The 21,039-nt window shown below is 43.8% G+C and overlaps 1 protein-coding gene across 1 annotated transcript in view; it reads right to left on the reverse strand.

Moving 5' to 3' along the window:
- INPP4B (inositol polyphosphate-4-phosphatase type II B) overlaps window positions 1-21,039 on the reverse strand; it is a 516,678-nt gene that overhangs the window by 161,816 nt on the left and 333,823 nt on the right. The window contains exon 14 of the mRNA XM_045019298.1: window positions 10,788-10,918. Coding sequence (XP_044875233.1) covers window positions 10,788-10,918 — 131 coding nt within the window. The remainder of the gene's footprint in view (window positions 1-10,787; window positions 10,919-21,039) is intronic.

Here is a 21,039-nt window from a genome sequence, read left to right on the forward strand (position 1 = left end):
TAACCCTAGGGAGGGAAGCCCTACCCATAGGAACCCTGACCCTAGTTCCAAGTGCCCTAATCTTAGAAACCCTAACCCTAGCTCCAAGTGCCCTAACCTTAGGAATACTACCCTAGATCCAAGTTACCTACCCATAGGAACCCTAACCCTAGCTCCGAGTGCCCTACCCATAAGAACCCTAACCCTAGATCCAAGTCGCCTACCCATAGGTACCCTAACCCTAGCTCCGAGTGCCCTACCCATAGAAACCCTAACCCTAGCTCCTAGTACCCTACCCATAGGAACCCTAACCCTTGGGTGGGAAGCCCTACCCATAGGAACCCTAAACCTAGCTCCGAGTGCCCCACCCATAGGAACCCTAACGCTAGCTCCTAGTGCCCTACCCATAGGAACCCTAACCCCAGCTCCGAGTCACCAACACATAGCAACCCTAAACAAAGCTCCGATTCGCCTACCCATAGGAACGCTAACCCTAGCTACGGGTAGCCTACCCATAGGAACCCTAACTCTAGCTCCTAGTAGCCTACCCATAGGAACCCTAACCCGAGCTACAAGTCACCCACCCATAGGAACACTAACCGTAGATCCGAGTGCACTACCCATAGGAACCGTAACCCTAGCTCCAAGTCGCCTACTCATAGGAACCCTAACCCTAGGGTGGGAAGCCCTACCAATAGGAACCCTAACTCTAGCTCTGAGTACCCTACCCATAGGAACCCTAACCCTAGGGTGGGAAGCCGTACCCATAGAAACCATAACCCTAGCTCCAAATAACCTACCCATAGGAACCCTAACCCTAACTCCAAATACACTACCCATAGGAACCCTAACCCTAGCTCCAAGTGCTATACCCATAGGAACCCTAACCCTAGCTCCAAATACCCTACCTATAAAAACCCTAACCCTAGCACCAAGTGCCCTACTCATGGGAACCTCAACCCTATGGTGGGAAGCCCTACCCATAGGAACCCTAACCCTAGCTGCGAGTCGCCAACCCATAGGAAGCCTAACCCTAGCTCCGAGTCACCTATCCATAGGAACCCAAAGCCTAGATCCGAGTAGCCTAACCATAGGAACCCTACTGCTAGCTCCAAGTGCCCTATCCATAGGAACCCTAACCCTAGCTCCAAATCGCCTTCCCATAGCAACACTAACCCTAGCTCCAAGTCACCTACCCATAGGAACCCTAACCCTAGCTCCAAGTGCTATACCCATAGGAACCCTAACCCTAGCTCCAAATACCCTACCTATAAAAACCCTAACCCTAGCACCAAGGGGAAGCCCTACCCATAGGAACCCTAACCCTAGCTGCGAGTCGCCAACCCATAAGAAGCCTAACCCTAGCTCCGAGTCACCTATCCATAGGAACCCAAAGCCTAGATCCGAGTAGCCTAACCATAGGAACCCTAATGCTAGCTCCAAGTGCCCTATCCATAGGAACCCTAACCCTAGCTCCAAATCGCCTTCCCATAGCAACACTAACCCTAGCTCCAAGTCACCTACCCATAGGAACCCTAACCCTAGCTCCAAGTCGCCTACCCATAGGAACCCTAACCCTAGCTCCGAGTACCCTACGCATAAGAACCCTAACATTAGGGTGGGAAGCCCTACCCATAGGAACCCTAACCCTAGCTCCAAGTCACCTACCCATAGGAACCCTAAACCTAGTTCCGAGTCCCCTACCCATAGGAACCCTAAACCTAGCTCCGAGTCCCCTACCCATAGGAACTCTAACCCTAGCTCCAAGTCGCCTACCCATAGGAACCCTAAACCTAGCTCCGAGTCCCTACCCATAGGAACCCTAACCATAGCTCTAAGTCGCCTACCCATAGGAATCCTGTCCCTAGCTCCGAGAGCACTACCCATAGGAATCCAGTCCCTAGCTCCGAGTGCCCTATCCTTAGGAACCCTAACCTTAGCTCCGAGTCCGACACACAGAGGAACCCTAAGCCTAGCTCCGAGTGCCCTACCCATAGGAACCCTTACCCTAGCTGCCAGTACCCTACCCATAGGAACCCTAACCCTAGGGTGGGAAGACCTACCCATAGGAACCCTAACCATAGTATCGAGTCGCCTACACATAGGAACCGTAACCCTAGCTCCGAGTGACCTACCCATAGGAACACTAACCCTAGCTCCAATTCGCCTACCCATAGGCACCCTAGTCCTAGCTCCAAGTCGCCTACCCATAGGAACCCTAACTCTAGCTCCAAGTGCCCTACCTATAGGAACCCTAACACTAGCTCCGAGTGCACTACGCATAGGAACCCTAACTGTAGGGCGGGAAGCCCTACCCATAGGAACCCTAACCCTAGCTCCAAGTGCCCTACTCATAGGAACCCTAACCCTAGCTCCGAGTACCGTACCCATAGGAACCCTAACCCTAGCTCCGAGTACCCTATCCATAGAAACTGTATCCCTAGCTCCGAGTGTCCTACCCATAGGAACCCTAACCCGAGCTTCTAGTGCCCTACCCATAGGAAACCTAACCCTAGCCCCGAGCGCCCTACCCATAGGAACCCTAACCCGTGGGTGGGAACTCCTACCCACAGGAAACCTAACCCTAGCTCCAAGTCTCATAACCATAGGAACCCTAACCATAGATTCGAGTCACCGACCCATAGGAACCCAAACCCTAGCTCCGAGTGCCCTACCCATAGGAACCCCAACCCTAGCTCCGAGTGCCCTACCCATAGGAACCCCAACCCTAGCTACGAGTGACCTACCGATAGGAACCCCAACCCTAGCTACGAGTCGCTTACCCATAGGAACCCTAATCCTAGGATGGGAAGCCCTACCCATAGGAACCCTAACCCTAGCTCCAAGTCACCTACCCATAGGAACCCTAACCCTAGCTCTGAGTCCCCTACCCATAGGAACCCTAACCCTAACTCGGAGTGCCCTACCCATAGGAACCCTAACCCTAGCTCCAAATCGCCTACCCATAGGAACCCTAACCCTAGCTCTGAGTCCCCTACCCATAGGAACCCTAACCCTAGCTCGGAGTGCCCTACCCATAGGAACCCTAACCCTAGCTCCAAATCGCCTTCCCATAGCAACACTAACCCTAGCTCCAAGTCACCTACCCATAGGAACCCTAACCCTAGCTCCAAGTCGCCTACCCATAGGAACACTAACCCTAGCTCCGAGTCCCCTACCCATAGGAACCCTAACCCTAGCTCCGAGTACCCTACGCATAAGAACCCTAACATTAGGGTGGGAAGCCCTACCCATAGGAACCCTAACCTTAGATCCGAGTCGCCTACCCACAGGAACCCTAATTCTAGCCCCAAGTCGCCTACCCATAGGAACCCTAACCCTAGCTCCAAGTTGCCTACCCATAGGAACCCTAACCCTAGCTCCAAATCGCCTACCCAGAGGAACCCTATCCCTAGCTCCGAGTGCCCTACCCATAGGAACCCTAACCCTAGCTCCAAGTCGTCTACCCATAGGAGCCCTAACCCTAGCTCCAAGTCGCCTACCCATAGGAACCCTAAACCTAGCTCCAACTCGCCTACCCATAGGAACCCTAAACCTAGCTCTGAGTCCCCTACCCATAGGAACCCTAACCATAGCTCTAAGTCGCCTACCCATAGGAACCCTAAACCTAGCTCCGAGTCCCTACCCATAGGAACCCTAACCATAGCTCTAAGTCGCCTACCCATAGGAATCCTGTCCCTAGCTCCGAGAGCACTACCCATAGGAATCCAGTCCCTAGCTCCGAGTGCCCTACCCATAGGAACCCTAACCTTAGCTCCGAGTCCGACACACAGAGGAAACCTAAGCCTAGCTCCGAGTGCCCTACCCATAGGAACCCTTACCCTAGCTGGCTGTACCCTACCCATAGGAACCCTAACCATAGTATCGAGTCGCCTACACATAGGAACCGTAACCCTAGCTCCGAGTGACCTACCCATAGGAACACTAACCCTAGCTCCAATTCGCCTACCCATAGGAACCCTAACCCTAGCTCCGAGTCCCCTACCCATAGGAACACTAACCCTAGCTCTGAGTCCCCTACCCATAGGAACCCTAACTCTAGCTCCAAGTGCCCTACCTATAGGAACCCTAACACTAGCTCCGAGTGCACTACGCATAGGAACCCTAACTGTAGGGCGGGAAGCCCTACCCATAGGAACCCTAACCCTAGCTCCGAGCGCCCTACCCATAGGAACCCTAACCCGAGGGTGGGAACTCCTACCCACAGGAAACCTAACCCTAGCTCCAAGTCTCCTAACCATAGGAACCCTAACCCTAGATTCAAGTCGCCGACCCACAGGAACCCAAACCCTAGCTCCGAGTGCCCTACCCATAGGAACCCCAACCCTAGCTACGAGTGACCTACCGATAGGAACCCCAACCCTAGCTACGAGTCGCTTACCCATAGGAACCCTAATCCTAGGATGGGAAGCCCTACCCATAGGAACCCTAACCCTAGCTCCAAGTCACCTACCCATAGGAACCCTAACACTAGCTCCAAGTCGCCTACCCATAGGAAGCCTAAACCTAGCTCCAAGTCACCTTCCCATAGGAAGCCTAAACCTAGCTCCAAGTCGCCTACCCATAGGAAACCTATCCCTAGCTCCGAGTGCCCTACCCATAGGAACCCTAACCCTAGCTCCAAATCGCCTACCCATAGGAACCCTAACCCTAGCTCCAAATCGCCTACCCATAGGAACCCTAACCCTAGCTCGGAGTGCCCTACCCATAGGAACCCTAACCCTAGCTCCGAGTACCCTACCCATAGGAACCCTAACCCTAGCTCCGAGTACCCTACCCATAGGAACCCTTACCCTAGCTCCAAATCGCCTACCCATAGGAACCCTAACCCTAGCTCCAAATCGCCTACCCATAGGAACCCTAACCCTAGCTCTGAGTCCCCTACCAATAGGAACCCTAACCCTAGCTCCGAGTGCCCTACCCATAGGAACCCTAACCCTAGCACCAAGTGCCCTACCCATAGGAACCCTAACCCTAGCTCCAAATTGCCTACCCATAGGAACCCTAATCCTAGCTCCAAATCGCATACTCATAGGAACCCTAACCCTAGCTCGGAGTGCCCTACCCATAGGAACCCTAACCCTACCTCCGAGTGCCCTACCCATAGGAACCCTAACTGTAGGGCGGGAAACCCTACCCATAGGAACCCTAACACTAGCTCCAAGTGCCCTACCCATAGGAACCCTAAGCCTAGCTCCGAGTACCCTACCCATAGGAACCCTAACCCTAGCTCCTAGTGCCCTACCCATAGGAACCCTAACCCTAGCTCCTAGTGCCCTACGCATAGGAACCCTAACCCTAGGATGGGAAGCCCTACCCATAGGAACCCCAACCCTAGCTCCGAGTCGCCTACCCATAGGAACCCTAACCCTAGGATGGGAAGCCCTACCCATAGGAACCCTAACCCTAGCTCCAAGTCGCCTACCCATAGGAACCCCAACCCTAGCTCCAAGTCGCCTACCCATAGGAACCCTAACCCTAGCTCCAAGTCGCCTACCCATAGGAACCCTAACCCTAGCTCCAAGAGCCTTACCCATAGGAACCCTAACCCTAGCTCCAAGTCGCCTACCCATAGGAACCCCAACCCTAGCTCCGAGTCCCCTACCCATAGGAACCCTAACCCTAGCTCCGAGTCCCCTACCCATAGGAACCCTAACCCTAGCTCCGAGTGCCCTACCCATAGGAACCCTAACCCTAGCTCCGAGTGCCCTACCCATAGGAACCCTAAGCCTAGCTCCGAGTGCTCTACCCATAGGAAGCCTAACTGTAGCGCGGTAAGCCCTACCCATAGGAACCCTTAGGCTAGCTCCAAGTGCCTACCTCTAGGAACCCTAACCATAGCTCCAAGTGCCCTACCCTTAGGAATCCTAACCCTAGGGCCGGAAGCCCTACCCATAGGAACCCAAACCCTAGCTCCAAGTGCCCCTCCCTTAGAAACCAAAACCCTAGCTCCAAGTGCCCTACCCTTAGGAACCCTAACCCAAGGGCAGGGCGGCCTACCCATAGGAACCCTAACCCTAGCTCCAAGTGCCCTACCCTTAGGAATCCTAACCCTAGGGCCGGAAGCCCTACCCATAGGAACCCTAACCCTAGCTCCAAGTGCCCTTCCCTTAGGAACCGTAACCCTAGCTCCAAGTGCCCTACCCATATGAACCCTAACCCTAGGGCGGGGTGCCCTACCCATAGGAACCCTTAGCCTAGCTCCAAGTGCCTACCTCTAGGAACCCTAACCATAGCTCCAAGTGCCCTATCTTTAGGAATCCTAACCCTAGGGCCGGAAGCCCTACCCATAGGAACCCAAACCGTAGCTCCAAGAGCTCTACCCATAGGCAGTGGTGAGCTGTAGCCGGTTCCCACCGGTTTGCGGGAACCGGTTTTTAAATTTAGAAGCCCTTTTAGAACCGGTTGTTCCGTGAGGGACAAATTGTTCGAAAAGGGCTTTTAAATTTAACAAAAGCCCCCGCAGCTCCCTGCCCTTCCCCCGGGCCCCAGCTCACCTCACTCCGCCTCTTCCTCCTCCCCTGAATGCTCCCGAGGCTTCTCCTCCCCGGCTTCCCGTGAATCAGCTGTTTGCGTGGGAAGCCTGTGAGAGCTGAGAAAGAAGCAGCGGTTTCTGCAGGTGAGCTGGGGGAGGGGAGTGGGGGGGAGGGGAGTGGGGGTGCGAGGAGGGCTGCAGGCACCGTACGGCTCAGGCTTGGCCCCCGACCCCATCCCCGGGAGGCGCGGCTCCGGCCCAGTCCCGAGCTCAGCCGGCCGGGCGTAGCAACTCCGGCCTGGCTCCGGCCAGCTGGGCGCCCCGACTCCGGCCCCAGCCCGGCCTGGCCCCTGCCAGCTAGGCGCCCCCACTCCGGCCCCAGCCAAGCGCCTCGGCTCTGGTCCCAACCCCGGCCTTGTGGCCCAGCCCAGCCCTGGCCCCCATCTCCAGGCAGCGCTGTAAGGGGGCAGGGAGCATGGAGGGGGTGTTGGATAGAGGGCAGGGGAGTTGGGGGGGTGGATTAGTGTCAGGGCGGTCAGAGGGCAGTGAACAGGGGGATTGACTGGGGGCAAGGGTCTCCGGGGGACAGTCAGGAAGGAGCAGGGGTTGGATGGGGTGGCAGGGGGCAGTCAGGGGACAGGGAAGGGGAGTGGATGGGGCAGCGGTCCGGGGTGGGGGGCGCTGTCAAGGAACGTGGGGGGTTGGATGGGGCAGGAGTCCCGGGCGGGGGCATGACGCCCTCATGGGGTGAGGGGGAGGGAACCGGTTGTTAATATTTTGGCAGCTCATCACTGCCCCTAATCCCCCTCTTGTTCACATACCCAAGGCACTTGAGTGAAGTGGTGCTTCCAAAGGGGCTAGCTAACATGCCTAAACATCTGGGTTAAAGCCCTGGTTGCTTTTTCATGCAGATTGGTAACCCAACCACTTTGCAGTGAGGATGCAGGCTAAATCCCTTGAATGCATGATAGTCCTCTATTGTAGCCTTCCCACAATTCCCCATGGGTGCCCAGAAGGACAGAGAAGTTCCTTTATAATTCACTGGGACAGAATCATAGAGTGGTTCACCTTACTGCAGCACATACTAACCATCGGAGGTGCCCCCCAGAAGTCCTAGTGACACACACTGGGGAGTGCAGCACGAGTGAGGACACAGTAACTCAGGTATGGCTGCTCAAACTCAAGCTAGGCTAACCTGCAAATCACCCAGGCTAACTCTGAAGTGGAGACACATCCTTAGAGGCACAACACTGAATCTCAGCCAAGGCTTCATGGGTAAGCATTCCCTGACTTTTGGAGCCTTAAGTGGGCAATGCATACACCTAAACATACATTTTTGGAGCTTGATCCTGCACTGCTCTCAGAGAGTAGAATGCAGGTTTGGGGTCTCAGTATGGAATATTATATATTTATAACTTATGCAGTGCGCAAAAGTGTGCAAGGATTTTCAGAGCAGAGCAAATATACAGGTATGATCCCTAACCTGACGAGCTTAGAATGTGACTCAATAAGTGAAAATAAAGAAATAAGGAAGATGAGGTGAAGAAATGCAATGCTCACAGCAAAACATTATACAGTTACTTGACTATGGTGTCTGCACACATCTCAATGTTCCACTAAAGTCAGTTTTTTAAAACAGTAAATTAAGTCACTTTTTGAAGGTAACATTAAAGAAGTACATTTTTATGTATGTCAATCAAATATGTTTCAGTGGTAGATTAGCACTAAAAGATCTTGAAGTAGTGAGTTTTAAGGAGGGATTTGAGTGTTAGCCTTCCACTTATTATCTGTTCATACTTTATTTACCATCTTCATTTTATTAGTTTTCTTTTTGTATCTTTGTTGCATATGTTTCTTTTGTTCTTATAAATAACCTTAGACTCTGTTATCTCTTTCTGTAATCTCAGAACACAGTTAAGACCGATAAATAAGCATCATCAACATGCTCAAAGACAGTTGGCATGTTACCAATTTTTCAAGATTTATGTTTAATATGTATGTTCTTTTTTATCTTGAAAGGTTATTTGAATGTTTTCTTAGAAGTGCTTTTTTATTGACTTCATAAAATTCTGTGTTTGTTGCTTTGTGTGATGATATATAGGACACCTTCAAAATGTAATTAACAAAATATTTCAAAAACTGTGTCTCAGCTCGAACAAAGCAACATAGGAATTGCCATAATGAATCAGACCAGTGGTTCATTTATTGCAGTATCCTGTCTACAATAATGGCCAGTACCAAATACTTCAGAGGATGGCAGATGAACCCTTTGTCTAATGCAACCTCTTAACCACATCCTTGCAAACAAGTGACTCTCTGATGTTTATACAGCATCTAGTCTAATGGAAAGCTATTCTGAACAGATGTTCTTTGGGGGCGGGAGTGTAAGAGAGAGAGCGTGCATGTGTGTAAGTAAATTAAATCCACCCTTAGGTGTTATAGTATGCTCAGTATTGAACAGGAAGAAGGAAGAATGATAAAAGTGAATTTTTCATCCATTAACATTTTGGAGAAGAAAGACTTGTCTCTGAAATATTTTACACAAGGTAGTAATTATGTCATAATTACTTGTGTCCAGTTCAGCATACAGATGGAGATCACTCTGCTGTGCATTTTTTGAGGTAAACATTCACTTTAAAACTGTGGTTACTCCATTTTTCTCAGCATACACAAGAGGCAGTTTCATTAGCTAAAACAGAAGGTACTAGAGATGGAACTGGGCAAATACTTTTTCAAAATCTCTAATCTTTTATTGGAATTTTTAAATGAATTTTCTACAACTGTTCATGCTCCTTTTATATTTACTTTCCACAAATATTCTGGGCATGCTCCCTGTACCTCACAGAGATCCATCGATTTCTATGGGGGTCTGGAGTCAGCCCATGCATAGCAAGTTGTAGAATTGGACCCTTAGCAAGCACATTTACTGCTGGGATTGTTTGCTGAAATAGCAAGCTTTATGTGACTCATGCAGCATAGTCCTGGAAAGCAAATTTCAAAGTTATAGTTCTGTCTATTGGCACCTGAAACCTGCTTTAAAGCATTCCACTCAGAGAGAAAGCAAAACAACTCTGTCCATTCAGAACACATTGAAATTTTAAATATTGAATATTCGTAACAAACTACCCAGAAACAACCTATGTGCCCAAACTTAATTTACAGAGATTATCAGAGGCATTAAACAAGTATAATAAACAAACAGTAAGGATATTCAGCAAATAATACTGAATGTCAGGTAAATTCGAGAAAATTAGAATCTGTATGTGGACAAATTGTGAATCACCAACAAATGTGTAATTGAAGGAGTTAATTATTATGCATTAATCGCTCAGCTCTCATTTGGTCTGAGTATCGCTGGTGGAGAAACTGGCCAATTTCCCATGCATATGGTGCACAGCAAATTTGTCACAGATGTTGTATTGGGTTTGCTGGCACATGGACAACCCCCCCTCTTTATGCATTGCAGTCTATGGGCAGAGTGGTGTGTAGTATGTTTACAGAGCCAGCACCAAGCCAGCTATCTTTTGCGCACTTCACACCAGCACATAATGCCTCCTGTACGGCAAAAGTAGAGTTGCAAATAGCTGCACTTTTGGACCCCTGGTGGTAATGCATAGCAACTGTCTGATGATAGGTTGCCCATCCTAGGAGTTCAATGCTTTCCTGGATGTGGGCAATGCCTCTAACACATCAGGGAGGAGAAATATGGGATCTGCTGCTGGCTGATATGCCTTTAAAAGCAACTCTCTCAACAGATGTTCTTGAAAAGGTGGCTGCATTTTGTTGTTACTCTTTAATATCTTTAGTGACTGGTTGGCTGCAATGAACAAGCTGTGTGGACTACCTGTAGGATACTGTATGTGGAGTAATGATATGGATGTCAGATACACCTACTGTCCCATGTGGTTTACTCACTTGTATGATTATGAACTGTGTAAATCCTGAAAATGAACTGAGGTGCATGAAAGGTAGTGCAGACTTCACTTTTTGCCAGGAAATGTGCTCAGAAGTAGGGTGCTTATTAGTATCTCAGAAATGTTGGGAGAACAAGCTACTAATTTTTTTTGAAGTTGTTTGTGTGGGAATTGTATGCACAAATTTTAGTAACATATGACAGGATTTAGGCATGTAACTCCGAACTGAACCCCTTTGCAATATGCAACTCATACTCACAATATACAATCTCTCCTCTTCCCCCAACAACTACTCCCATTGTGAATTGTGTTTAATTCTCTTTGAATATACTAGAGTGAAATGTTCATTGTACAAGATACTCATTACCTCTGCTGGAGGATAGAGATTATTTCCATACCTGTATGTTTCCCATGATCTGCAAGAGTGTCCTGGTACATGTTCAGCATCTGTTCACAATGTGCAACAACATTTTTACGCATATTGTCCCAATGTGGAGCAAGTTCTCCTAGCTCTTTTAGGTCCTGATTCCTGCATCAAAAGGAAAAAAAGATGGTATTAGCCCAAATACAGTATGTTAAGTAGGGCCGTGAAGCGATTAAAAAAATTAATCATGATTTATTAATAATACTGTTAATAATAAAATCCCATTTATTTAAATATTTTTGGATGTTTTCCACATTGTCAAATATATTGATTTCAATTACAACACAGAATACAAAGTGTACAGTGCTTATTTTATATTTATTTGTTATTACAAGTATTTGCACTGTAAAAAACAAAAGAAATAGTATTTTTCAATTCATCTAATACAAGTACTGTAGTGCAACCTCTTTATCATGAAAGCTGAACTTACAAATGTAGAATTATGTACAAAAAACTACAATAAAAATAAAACAAAAGTAAAATTTTAGAGCCCACAAGTCCACTCAGTCCTACTTCTTGTTCAGACAAACAACTTTGTTTACATTTGCAGGGGATAATGCTGCCTGCTTCTTGTTTACAATGTCACCTGAAAGTGAGAACAGGCGTTCACATGGCACTGTTGTAGCAGCATCGCAAGATATTTGTGTGTCAGAAGTGCTAAAGATTCATATGTCCCTTCATGCTTCAACCACCATTCCAGGGGACATGCATCCATTCTCCGACAATGACCAATATCAGCTGCTTCAGGAAGAAGCCTGGCAGTAGGCTGTTAGGAGGACACTTTCAGGTATCCTCTTAACCCTCAGTAATAAGAGACTGGCTCATGTCCTGAAGCTTAAGGGTTTATATCCCTTCCAAAGTGCTTTGCTTTTGATATTGATTATTGTTTATGCAAATATACTCCCTGTAAATGTCTAGGGTTTTTTTTGCATCCTGCTAAACACTTGGCCTCTGATATGCTGTGGCGATGGGTTCCACGGGCTAATTATTTTTGTATGAAAGAGTATTTCCTTTTACTGGGTCTGGATTTACCACCTTTCAGTTGCATTGGATGTCCCCTTGTTGTTGGATTATCATTGTCCCATTCATTATTTTGTGTACTTTTATCGTATCTCCTCACACTTATCTCTTCTATAATCCCAGTCTTTGCAACTTCTCTTCATATTAGAGTCTATCCTTGCCCCAATCCTTCTCATCTCCAGTCTTTATCTCTATTTCTACTATAATCTTTTTAAAGATGGAGTGACCAAAGCACAGTATTCCAGATGACAGTGTGCCATTGACTTCAAAAGAGCATAATATTTTCCATTTTATTCTCCAGCATGTACCTTATACATCGTAATATTCTGTTTGGTGTTTTTAACCATCACTGAGCATTGCATGGAGTTCTTCATTGAGCTCCCCACAATGATAGCCGGGGTGAAAGCCTGTCCCGTCTGAAGTCAGTGATAGCTTTGACATTGACTTTATTGAGGTTAAGATTTCATCCTAGGCTTTTTCCATGACTTGACCCAGTTAATTGAGAACCCAGTAATGTGTATGAATAGTTCAAAATATTCCCTTCAAATGTCATTACTTTGTATGGTCAGTACTAAATATGTTTCCTCTAGAGAACTTTAGACTTCTAAGCAATTCTGGCATTCTCATAGCCATGGGAATAAGAAAGTGACTTTTGCTATTATTATGGTCATTACAGTGGAAGCACACTTTAGACACTGTACAAATAGTAAATATATTAATAATAAAGGATATTCTCCATAACTATTTCAGCTACCTTTACTTAAAATCCTGCACCCACACTAGTAATCATCCATGTATATTTGAAAGTCAAAATGCAGAGTATTAGTCTGGACATTCCTTTTGAGCCATGTGGAACAGGGATGCTCAAAGTTTACCTAACCAAGAGCCAAACTGGAAACTTGTCACAAGGGCAAGGGCTACATACTGTTTTACACTATGGATCAAATTGCAGTCACTCTAATGCAGTCATTCATGGATTGCACTATTAAAATGAGCATAGCCATCCTTATAAAACTCTGCAAAGCACACTTTGGCCACATTTGGTGCAGGAGTTCAGTAGGAGAAATGGAGATGTTTGTGTGTAGGCAGAAAGACGACAGTTCCAAACTAACCTGCATGTAAAGGTGAGGGGCCACTTGAAAAGTCTGCGCCTTCTGTCAGGGTGGAAAGGTAGGAAAACCTGCAGTTGAGTTGGAGTCTTGTACGCCAGTAACTCTCTCAGGCAATGGTGTCAGCATACCAGTGGCCTAGCCATTGTTTGGGTTTTTTTTTTTTTTAAAGGCATCACAGTGAGGGAGGATTTTGAAGGAAGATTTTGAGGTAGCTTTGTGGATGTTTACAAGGAGCTCCTCCAAGAGTAAGGGACAGTATGGGAGAAAGCACAAAAGTGCTTGTTTTGAAATTTTAACAAGTGGGCAATGGAGATTGGCATCATGGGCCTATCAGAGGCAGGAGTCGACATCTTGACAGTGAATGGGAGATGATAGGGTGCAGCTAGGCAGTGAAGGGCCTTGAAAGTGAAGACAAGTATTTTATATTTGTTTTGATTAAGAAGGAGCCAGTAGAGGGATGTGAAGAAAGGGGTAACAGTCAAAGAAATGGACTAGAAGAATAATCTTTGCAGCAGCATTCTGCACGGATGTGAGTAGGGAAAGATTGCATTTGTCAGAGCTAGAGAGAAGGATGTTGCCATAACTGATACATGAGATGATCAGAGTCTCGATGGGAGTTTTAGCTGCATGGATAGATATGAAAGGTCTTATCTTAGACCTGGTCTACACTACCCCTGCTGGTTGATCTAAGCTACACAATTTGAGTTACGTTAGTAGTGTAACTAAGTCGACATAGCTTAGATCTACTTACCCCAGGGTCCACACTACGATATGTCAATGGGAGACGCTCTCTCGCCGACATGGCTTCTGCCTCTCATTGAGATGGAATACAGAAATCAATGGGAGAGCACTCTCCCATCAATTAAGTGTGTCTGCACTAGAACCGCTAAATCGATGCAGCTGCATCGATTTAGCTCTTTAGTGAAGACAAGACCTTAGAGATGTTATGCAGAAAAGATGAGAGGTTTGGATATAGCCTGGATGTGAGGACCTAGAGAGACTTCAAAGTCAAAGATGATGCCCAACTTATGGGCCTGAGTGACAGAAGGATGGTGGTGATGCCCACAGTGATCGACAAAAGATGATGACTTGGGTGAAGGCGGATGAGTAAGAGCTCTGTTTTAGCCTTGTAGAGCTGGAGTTGAGCCAACTACTCTGTAGAGCAGATTCTCAGCCGTTGTAAATTGGTGTAGCTCTATTGACTTTATTGGAGCTACAGTAGTTTACACCGCCTGAGAATCTGAACTAATAACTCCACCTGTCATTCTATAAAAAGGGTTTACTGATGCTGTTTGCCTTTCTCTCAGTGTTGTTATTTGGCTTAACTAATATTTGTAATGTGATTTGGGACCCTCAGATAAAATATGCTATAGAAGGGTAAAGTTCTATTATTAAAAGAATAGAAAGCCATTTTTTAAGATCTAATGCTACATATCTTAGCTTATTCTTGTTTGGTTATAAACCATAGTACTTACAGTCAGTCTCTCTCTTTCTCTCTTGTTACTTAAGTCTATTGGCTTGCACCCTCATATGTATTCTCAGCTAATAATGATAAAGGTGATGTTTACTGGCATTTTAGCTTCATGAAATATCCAAATGGACTAGATATACCATAGACATCATAATAAAGTATTTTCAACCATAACTCAAAAAAGGAATTGTAATGACTTACCATCATTGAGCTAGATGGTAGGAGTACAGATGAGAAAAGTTGTAATAAAATTCTAAGATGTCCAAATACTACTTAATTTTGTGTTTTTTGATTACTATCATTTATGATTAAAGGAAAGAATATTGGCAAAAGCCACTAATATTTTAAACTTCCATGCTAAACTCCAGATGAGCATTATGCTTCATATTTAGGAAAAAGCACAAGGATTTGACCCAGCATTAATAGACATGTTTATTTTAAGTGCAGCTGAAAACAGTTATTTTTTTTTAATGCTGACAACCAAAGCATTGCACTGTTCTGTTAATATATATGACCCAGAAAGCGAAACTGGCTAGAATCTGACCAGTGTAGTTTTACCATTCACACTGAGTAAAAAAGTAAATAATATAATTAGATAAATATAAATGAGATCATTTATCTTCATTTTCACAATCTAAAATGTGATACGTAACACTGGTAATGAAATTATTCTTTTTTTTAAAAAAGAGCCCAATCCTACTTCCACTGATATCAATTTGAGTTTTGCTGTTGACTTCAATGGGAGCAGATTTATACCTGTATAAATTTAGACACTTTAAAAATCAAATATAAAAAATAATTATGGCAAGAAATTAGTTATTTTTTAAAAAGTGTTATGAATCAATGGCAAGCGGTCATTGTTCTCTGGGGACTGTTAAAATCATTTTGGTGTTTTGTTTAGCTTTGTTTGTTTTTAAGTATTTCAACTTAAGTGAGCAAAACTGTTTCAGCAAATTAGGCAAGTTTTCTTCTGAACAACTCAATCTGGTGCAGAGCCAAGATCTTTAACTTTCTGTGCTATTGAAAGTGGGCATTTCTTCTGTTGAGCAGTGGCCGCAAAATTAAAACATTAATGATAACTGTGGGCAGGGCCGGCTCCAGGGTTTTTGCTGCCCCAAGTGGCAGGGAAGAAATAAAAAAAAGCCGCGATCGCGCCGCTTTCTTCTTTGGCGGCAATTTGGTGGCAGGTCCTTCCCTCTGAGAGGGACCGAGGGACCCACCGCCTAATTGCCGCCAAAGAGCCCGACATGCCGCCCCTTGCCCTTGGCCACCCCAAGCACCTGCTTGCTGAGCTGGTGCGTGGAGCCAGCCCTGACTGTGGGATAAACTCAAGTGGCAGGTGGGGGAAAAAGTACCAAAAGCCCAATACATTGTAGCTATGCTTGTTTGTGTCAGATGGTAAAGTGATCTCAATTTCATTCAAATCAGCCCTCAAAAGAACATACAGGATAACAGATAATTTGCCAAAGGATTTCCTTTTGGATTTTTAGTGACATATATGGTTTCCGCAATGCTGATGTTTTGACCTAGTGAATGTAGCTGCAAGGCTGAAGATTAAGCAGAATGAATCCTGGGGATGGATGGTAGCCAGTTAAGCTATTTGGTTTTTGAACATGTATTCATGTGTGTATGAATACATATATATTTTTCAGAATAAATGTAGTTATGATAATAGTTGGGCTGACACCACTGGAAACTAAAGTACTTGCTATTTGCTGATCTTTGTCCATTACTTTGGCAGTTAACATATTTTCACAAAATACTGCTAGCAGCCAGTGAGCTCCCCCTCACCAGCATTAAGGGAGAGAGAATAGCTCCGTTCTCATGCTGATGCATTAATGCCAGATGAACACTTAAGAAAAACACCAAAGTGAGCAGCACCCTTATTCACACAGTTGGTATTAGTATTCTTTATTAAGTGTCCATTAGCAATTCGACTGAAACCAGCTAATTTCACATTGACTATGAAACAGACATGAAATAGTAATGACTTTTGTTCTCTAGTAATCATTAAATACCTATTTGAAATCTTATATAAAGAATAGATTAGTAGTTTATAAACATTAAATATTAGTTTTCTAAATTAGGCCTTTTTCTTAAAATTAGGGCTGTTGATTAATCGTGATTAACAAAAAAATTAATCATGATTAATCTCACTTTTAAACAATAGAATACTGATTGAAATGTGGTTTTTTTTATATTTTTCTACATTCTCAAATAAATTGATTTCTATTACAACACAGAATACAATGTATACAGTGATCACTTTATATTATTTTTGATTATCATTTTTACAGTGCAAATATTTGTAATTTAAAAGAAATAGTATATTTAATTCACCTCATACAAACACTATAGTGCAATCTCTTTATCGTGAAAGTGTAACTTACAAATGTAGACTTTTTTTTGTTACATAACTGCACTTAGAAACAAAACAATGTAAAACTTTAGAGTCTACAAGTCCACTCAGTCCTGATTCTTGTTCAATCACTAAAAGACAAACAAGTTTGTTTATTTTTACAGGAGATAATGCTGCCTTCTTCTTATTTACGTCACCAGAAAGTGAAAACAGGCATTTACATGGCACTTTTGTAGCATGGCACTTCTGCAAGGTATTTACATGCCAGATATGCGAAATATTTGTATGCCTTTTCAGGCTTCTGCCACCATTCCAGAGGACATGCTGATGATGCTCATTAAAAAAATAATGTGTTAAATAAATTTGTGACTGAACTCCTTGGGGAAGAATTGTATGTCCCCTGCTCTGTTTTACCTGCATTCTGCCATATATTTCATGATATAACAGTCTCGGATGATGACCCAGCACATGTTGTTCATTTTAAGAACACTTTCACTGCAGATTTGACAAAATGCAGAGAAGGTACCAATGTGAGATTTCTAAAGACAGCTACAGCATTCAACCCAAGGTTTAAGAATCTGAAGTGCCTTCCAAAATCTGAGAGAGATGAAGTGTGGAGTGTGCTTTCAGAAGTCTTAAAAGAGCAACACTCTGACATGGAAACTACAGAACCCAAACCACCAAAAAAGAAAATCAACCTTCTCCTGGTGGCATCTGACTCATGATGATTAAAATGAATATGCATCAGTCTGCACTGCTTTGGATTGTTATCGAGCAAAACACATCAACAAGTACAGTGACACCTCTGATTGCGGTATAGACATACTCTCTGTTACAAGTAGTGTTGGAAGGATTCGATTTTTATCAGTAAATATTGGTAATATATATTTCACCATACCCAAACCAATGAAAAAATATCTCCATCAATAATAATAAAAATTTACAGATAGGCAAAGTAAGAAAAATGCTGTTTGAGAACCTAGTACAGTTTGACCTAAGGAATTTAGGTATGTGACATGTGATGTTGATAATTTGTGTTTTAACAGTTATAAAGCTTTAAAAAATTGTAATCTTAATGCTCAGCATCATTACATAATTATGCCCTGTCATAATTTCCTGCAACTGTGAACATTTAAATCAATAAAAATAAAAATGCTTAAAACATCACTATCCATCAAAATTATAAAATATAAAAATTGTATTCCCCCAAGTGTAATTATATGGAAAAATCAGAGTTCCTCTACCACATTGTTTCTAGATCACATATATCATCTTCTATGGATAGGTGCATATACCTTTTTCTTTTAGCATTAGAAAAATTGTAACAGTCTATAATTGGATAGTAGATGTCAGTGGGAGCTGGATGTATATACACACACAAGGATAGAATTTGACCCTTATTTTCTTTACATTAATAGCTGCAAAAAGTGCACATAGAGAGGAACATATGTTCCTCCTGGTGTAAAACTCTGTGTATTAAAGTGAAATACATCATTGTATCTTGCATTTAAAAAGTGTTCTATTAGAGATCTTTGAGTTTCTCAGTTCTCAGATTCCTCCAATAGTGACAACCATTCAAGCCCTGCTACTTCAACAATTAAAACAGGGACTATGCTTCTTCTATTTCCTCTTCTCAGAAATACTCTACTAATAAATGTGCTTTGAAGGGAAACTACATATTTCTTTCCCCCACCCTATTTTCTCTCTCTAGATTGGCAGCAAAGAATGTGTTTAGCATTTCAGGCCCTCCTGTATTGTTGTATGGTAAAAGTAAGCTTATCTGCAGATAACTCTATCACACAACAAATCACAGCATTAGAGACCTTTTTAAGGCACTGTAATTTTTTTTTTGCAGCAAATATATGCTGCTTTCTAGTGTTATTTTTTTATGGCAGCTTTGAAAATTCCTGCTTGCTTTTCACAGCATTAACCTTTGCTCCAAAGCTAATTATGAGCAAGAGGACAAAGAGCTACATAATTTTGGTAAAATTATTATCTTGTGTCCTTTAGACTCTAGTAAAAGGGGTTGTCTAAAGACCAGAGGTGCTATTCATTGAAAGCAATCAGTTTAATTTACACAGGACTATTTTTATTCTCTTATGCCATTTCTCAACAGATAGGTAGAAGAGAGGTTATTTCTCCAACCCACTGTTTATCAGAAAAGACATGCATATACATATGCACTAACATCTTTTCAATGACTGCACATTTTGATGCTTTAAAAAAATGGACAGAGAAAATCATTGTCATTATGGTATAGAATTACTTAGAATAAAGTTTTTAAAAATCCTTAAATGGGCACATAAAGAAATCTTGCAAAGTACTAAAAAGTCATGAAAAATGTCCTCAACACAGCCTTTTCATCCTACTCCTTCTGCTGTGGCTTCAATCTCTTCTGTTCTCAATGCAATGGCTCAACGGACACATTCTAAATCATCACATGCCAAATTCAAGAACATTTATACCAATTCCCAAAAGACTGAAGAGATGCTGAGGGTCTCCAAAAAACAAAGACAAATTATCAGTTTCTCTATCACATTTGAATATTAAAGAGGGAACATTGAAAAATACATGGTTTCAGAACAGGGTCTGAACTTCACCAGTATTCTGCGATGTTCTAAAAAAGAATTAAGACAACAGACAAATGGATTATGAAATATTTTTTTATTGGCTGCTATACACGTTTGTACAAGAAAAGTGTACTGAAGGTAGAAGACAACAGATGTGCCTAATGCAGAAGGAAAGCTTGACTATGTTATCTTTGTACACTGGAAAGAGGGTTCAAGAAAAGTTCAGCACTTCATACTTGTAATTCGTTTATGGATTGTGACCATAAACACTAAGGGCCAAATTCATCTCTGGCATAAGTGGGTGCAACTCCCTTTCAGTCAAGGCTAAATTTTGTTCCCAAGGATTAACAGAGATTCTAGTGGTAAACTTTTGAAACATATGCTGAGAAAAGCTTCTACTGTAGTATCCTCATTCTCTCGCCATTCTGATTTACTATCAGCACAAACTATGCTTCACTATTGGAGAGTTGTACTGTGCAGCTGTTGAATTTTTTTGCAGAATTTACCATACTTAACTGAACATACCTTCCTTATCTGCAATCAAGTTTGAAAAACTAATTTGCTTTTCTTTCAAGAAAGATGGACATAAGCAGAAACAAACATCAATTTCCTTCATATCCTACCCAAAATCTGCCAAAAACCACCACCACAAAGCAGAACAAATAAACACCACCAACTGGAAACACACCATAAAATCATACAAAAAATGTGAAACTGAAGACATTTGCTGGTGTACAACACAGAAACACAGTCCTAATAATAACCACCACAGATCTGCATACAGGAAAGCAGATGATCAGGGATGAATCCCCTAAAGTTTTATATATATATAAAAAAAGCTCTCTCTTGGCAGGGCCTGCTCAACCCTCCTCGCTGAGTGACTTGAGTAGAATCATCCTCTAGCCTCAGAACCTGACTGCACTTCAGAGCGATAGCAAAGATCTGACCTTAAGCCCCTGAGGGCACCTTCCCTTCCCTCCAGATTTAAGGTACCTGAAGGCCCATAAAGGGGTTAACACTTGAGGGAGAGGAGGATAAGTTAAGTGAAAGGTTAGGTTGGAGTGGGAAGATCCAGGTTAAAAGATAACAGTTAAAGTGAAACCAGTTTTGAAGAAAATTTGATTTAAAATTTTCAGAAGTCCCCCACATTTTTTGACTATGTGAGCAGCAATGGCAGCAAAACATTCTGCCAATGATTTGACCACCAGTGCTTTTGATGTCAATATCAATCTAAAGCTTTCTTTTTCTTTTCTTTTTTTTTTTTTAAAGTAATTTCCTAGGTTCTTTCCTTTTAGAAAAATCCTTCAAAACATAAACCATTGTTATGTCTGAAAGTTGTCCAGGTGATTTACCACAGAAATCAGTCAATCATCCATTTACAGTGTGGCCACACACCCCAGCTGCTATCCCACCACCATCATAGATAGGGCCCTACCAAATTCACAGCCCATTTTGGTCAATTTCACTGTCATAGGATTTTTAAAACAGTAAACTTCAGTTTCAGATATTTAAATCTAAAATTTCACAGTGGGGGTCCCAACCCAAAATGGGGTCGTGGGGAGTTCGCTGTTGTAGGTGGCTCACAGTATTGCCACCCCTACTTCTGTGTTGCTGCCTTCAGAGCTGAGCAGCCAGAGGGCAGCTGCTGGCTAGGCACCCAGCTCCGAGGGCAGCACCACCGCCAGCAGCAGTGC

Source organism: Mauremys mutica, chromosome 5 (genome assembly GCF_020497125.1).
Source record: "Mauremys mutica isolate MM-2020 ecotype Southern chromosome 5, ASM2049712v1, whole genome shotgun sequence".
Lineage (NCBI taxonomy): Eukaryota > Metazoa > Chordata > Testudines > Geoemydidae > Mauremys > Mauremys mutica.